Source organism: Octodon degus, unplaced genomic scaffold (genome assembly GCF_000260255.1).
Source record: "Octodon degus isolate 3935 unplaced genomic scaffold, OctDeg1.0 scaffold00059, whole genome shotgun sequence".
NCBI lineage: Eukaryota > Metazoa > Chordata > Mammalia > Rodentia > Octodontidae > Octodon > Octodon degus.
The window spans coordinates 8,659,247-8,662,470 of NW_004524635.1; the positions used below are offsets into that span (position 1 = coordinate 8,659,247).

At 35.0% G+C, this 3,224-nt stretch overlaps 1 protein-coding gene across 1 annotated transcript; it reads right to left on the reverse strand.

Annotated features, from left to right (window-relative positions):
• Positions 1-2,688: 2,688 nt before the first annotated feature.
• Positions 2,689-2,781, reverse strand: LOC111817488 (thymosin beta-4-like). Its single transcript, XM_023718496.1, has one exon. It carries the CDS (start codon positions 2,779-2,781, stop codon positions 2,689-2,691), a length of 93 nt encoding a protein of 30 aa, XP_023574264.1.
• Positions 2,782-3,224: the final 443 nt, after the last annotated feature.

The window sequence follows — 3,224 nt, forward strand, 5'->3', positions numbered from 1 at the left end:
TTCCTTCATTAGATTCACTCTGAAGTGTTTCGTTTTTCTTGATGCTATTGTGAAAGGGGTTGTTTCCCCTAATTTCTGTCTCAGTGAGTTTGTATTCATGTACGGGAATCCTATTAATTTTTGAGTGTTGACTTTGTATCTTGCTATGCTACTAAATTTGGTTCTTAATTCAAGGAGTTGTTTGTTGAAGGTTTTAGGGTCTTCTCTGTAGAGGATCATGTTATCTGTATATAATGATAATTTAATTCTTCCTTCCCTATCCATATTTATTTTATTGCTTTCTAATGTTCAATAGCTCTAGCTAGTGTTTCTAGAACTATATTGAACAGGAGTGGTGATAGTGAGTGTTCTTGTCTTATTTCTATTTTAAAGTTAAAGATTTCTATTTCTTACCATCTAGCAAGATGTTGGTTTGTCATAAATTGCTTCTATCACATTGAGATTTTCTGTAGGGTTTATTCTTTTTTTATCATGAATGGGTCTTGAAATTTGTCAAATGCTTATTCTGTTTTTATTGAGATGATCATAAGGTTTATGTCCTTAATTCTGTTTCATTTATTTATTTATTTATGTCAAATAATCCCGGCATTCTTGGGTGAATCCTAGTTGGGTATGATGTTTAATCTTTTAATGATTTACTGCATTCTTTATGCCAGTTTCTTATTGAAGATTTTTGCATCTGTGTTCATTAAACAGATTGGCCTATAGATCTCTTTTTCAGTTAAGTCCTTTTCTAGTTTTAGTATCCAGAAAACTCTTGCTTCTAGGAGTAACTGAGGGTGTACTGATTCCTTTTAAATTTCATTAAAGATTTTGAGGAATACGGGCATTTGATTTTTTCTAAAGCTCTTGGAGAATTCAGCAAGAAATTCATCAAGACCTAAGCCTTCTTTTATTGATAATTTTTAAAATGATTTCTTTAATTTCATTAATTGATATTGAAATATTTGGAATTTTTATATCTTCCTGTTTCTGCTTTGCTAATTCATGTGTGCTTAGGACTCTTTGTACTTCTTCTAAACTTTCTAGCTTATTCAAATATAGGTCATCAAAATAGCTACTAGTTGTCTTAGTTACTTTTTAAATACCCTACACCCCAAATGAAGGAAGGACAAGTTTATTTAGCTCACAGTTACTGGAGGGTTCAGTCCATATTCCTCTGGCTCCAAGGCAAACAATGGCAGTTCATACAGCAGAAAACAATGAAGAGCAGAGGAGGAGCAGCAGCTGTGGCATCCATCAAGCCTCTCTCTTCCTTCTTCACTGACTGCCAAGACTGGTGTTCCACGGCAAATACAGGAGCTCTTCCAAATGGTGTGGCTGCAAAGATCAAGCTCCTTCAAAAGACTGGGACTTCTTCAAAGCGGGGTAGGGTGGTAAGAAGTTGGGCAGGGTGCCAGAAAGCCTTTCTCAATTCCTGGGCCCTACCCACCTGCAGGGCTAGGCCCCCAAGCTGAGAACTGCCTGAGCTGATTCAGCCAAGTTGACACAATGTATCAACTAACACACTAGTGATCTTTTGAACTTCTACAAGATCTGTTGTGATTTCACCTTTTTCATTCCTAATTGAATGGATTTCCATTTTCTCTTTCCTCCTTTTAAGCAAGATTGTCTAGGGGTTTGTCTATTTTGCTTAATCTTTCACAGAACCAACTCTTTGATTTATTTATTCTTTGAATTGTTTTCTTGGTCTGGTCTCAGTTGGCTTAATTTCTGCTTTGATGCTTGTAATTTTATGCCTTATACAAGCTTTGGGTTTAACGTGCTCTTTTTTTCTAAAATAGTACAAGTCAAAATTAAATTTTTGGTATAATCATGCTCTATTTTTATGAGGTAGAAGTTCACTGGTATAATATCCTTCATACGACTGCTTCTTTCATCTTATAAATTTCAATATGTTGTAGTGGCATTATTACTTAAGTGTAGAAACTTTCTAATATCTTCTTTAATTTCATCTGAGACCTGTTGGTTTGTTCAGGAGGGTATTATTTAAGTTCTGTATGTTTATGTAGTTTTTGTTGATTCTTTTGCCATTTATTTTCAATTTCATTGTACCATGATCTGATAATATGCATGGAATAATTTTAATGACTTGCGTTTACTCAAGCATATTCCATGAGTTAGTGTGTGGTGTATTTTGGAGAAAGTCCTGTGTGCGACTCAGAAGACTATGTGTATTATTACTGATAGATGGAACACTCTGTAGCTATCTACTAAGCTCATTTGTTCAAAGATTTCATTCAATTCTTATATTTATTGCTTTTTGTCATTTTTTCACATTTTAAAACTATTTGTTTGCATATTTTAAAATTTGTTCATTCCAATAATTAAAATTATTTGAACCAAAAAAAATGGCACTCTGATTAAACTTCATTTTACAGTCTGCAAGACACCTTGGACCAGCTTGAATTTCATTCTAGATTTCACCATCCTACCAGCCAGCTTCTTCCTCCACCAACCTGCAAGCTCTTCTCCTTCCCTGCCAGCCACACAGGCTGATGGTGGGGGAAGGTGAGGTCTTCGTTGTCAGTAGTTCAGATGTGAAAGGGGCAGCATAGTCATTTAAACTTGATCCAACCTCTTTGTATCTTAAAAAGTTAAACAGCTAAAAGTAGCAAAATAAGAATGCAATGCTTGTGGAATGTACAGTGCATATCAGCAGGGCATACCTCATTAGGATTTGCCCATTTACTTCTCTTGTTCAGTTGTTTCTGTTGAAGGCAGAGGATTTTTCTCTTGTGTTTCTGTCTTCTTCAATTTCGACTTACTGAATTTCTTCATCTAAGCCATATCGGGTTTCTCAGACATGGTCACAAGGAAACCGAGCAAGGTGCACAAGGAAGCAAAGTCTGATCTGCTCAGTGGCAAACGTGGAGTTTTTTTGTTGTTTGGTTGGTTGGTTGATCTGTGTATTTGTAACAGTAGAGTACTAAGGAACTCCATTATAATTGTGTTAGTGTTTATTTGCTTTTTCTTATCCATTGGTTTTTGTTTAATATAGTTTTGTGTGCTTGTATTTGATTCATATATGTTTATGATAGCTATCTCTTCTTCTTGGATTGACCCTTTAACAAACACATAAATCCACTTTGTCTGCAAACACCTTAACTACCCGCTGCATTTTTCCAGCTTCCTGTTGTATGATTTTTTTGTGTTCCATCCTTTTACTTTCACTCTATGAGTTTCTTTGAGTTAAATGTGTTTGTTATGTGCAGATATTGTTT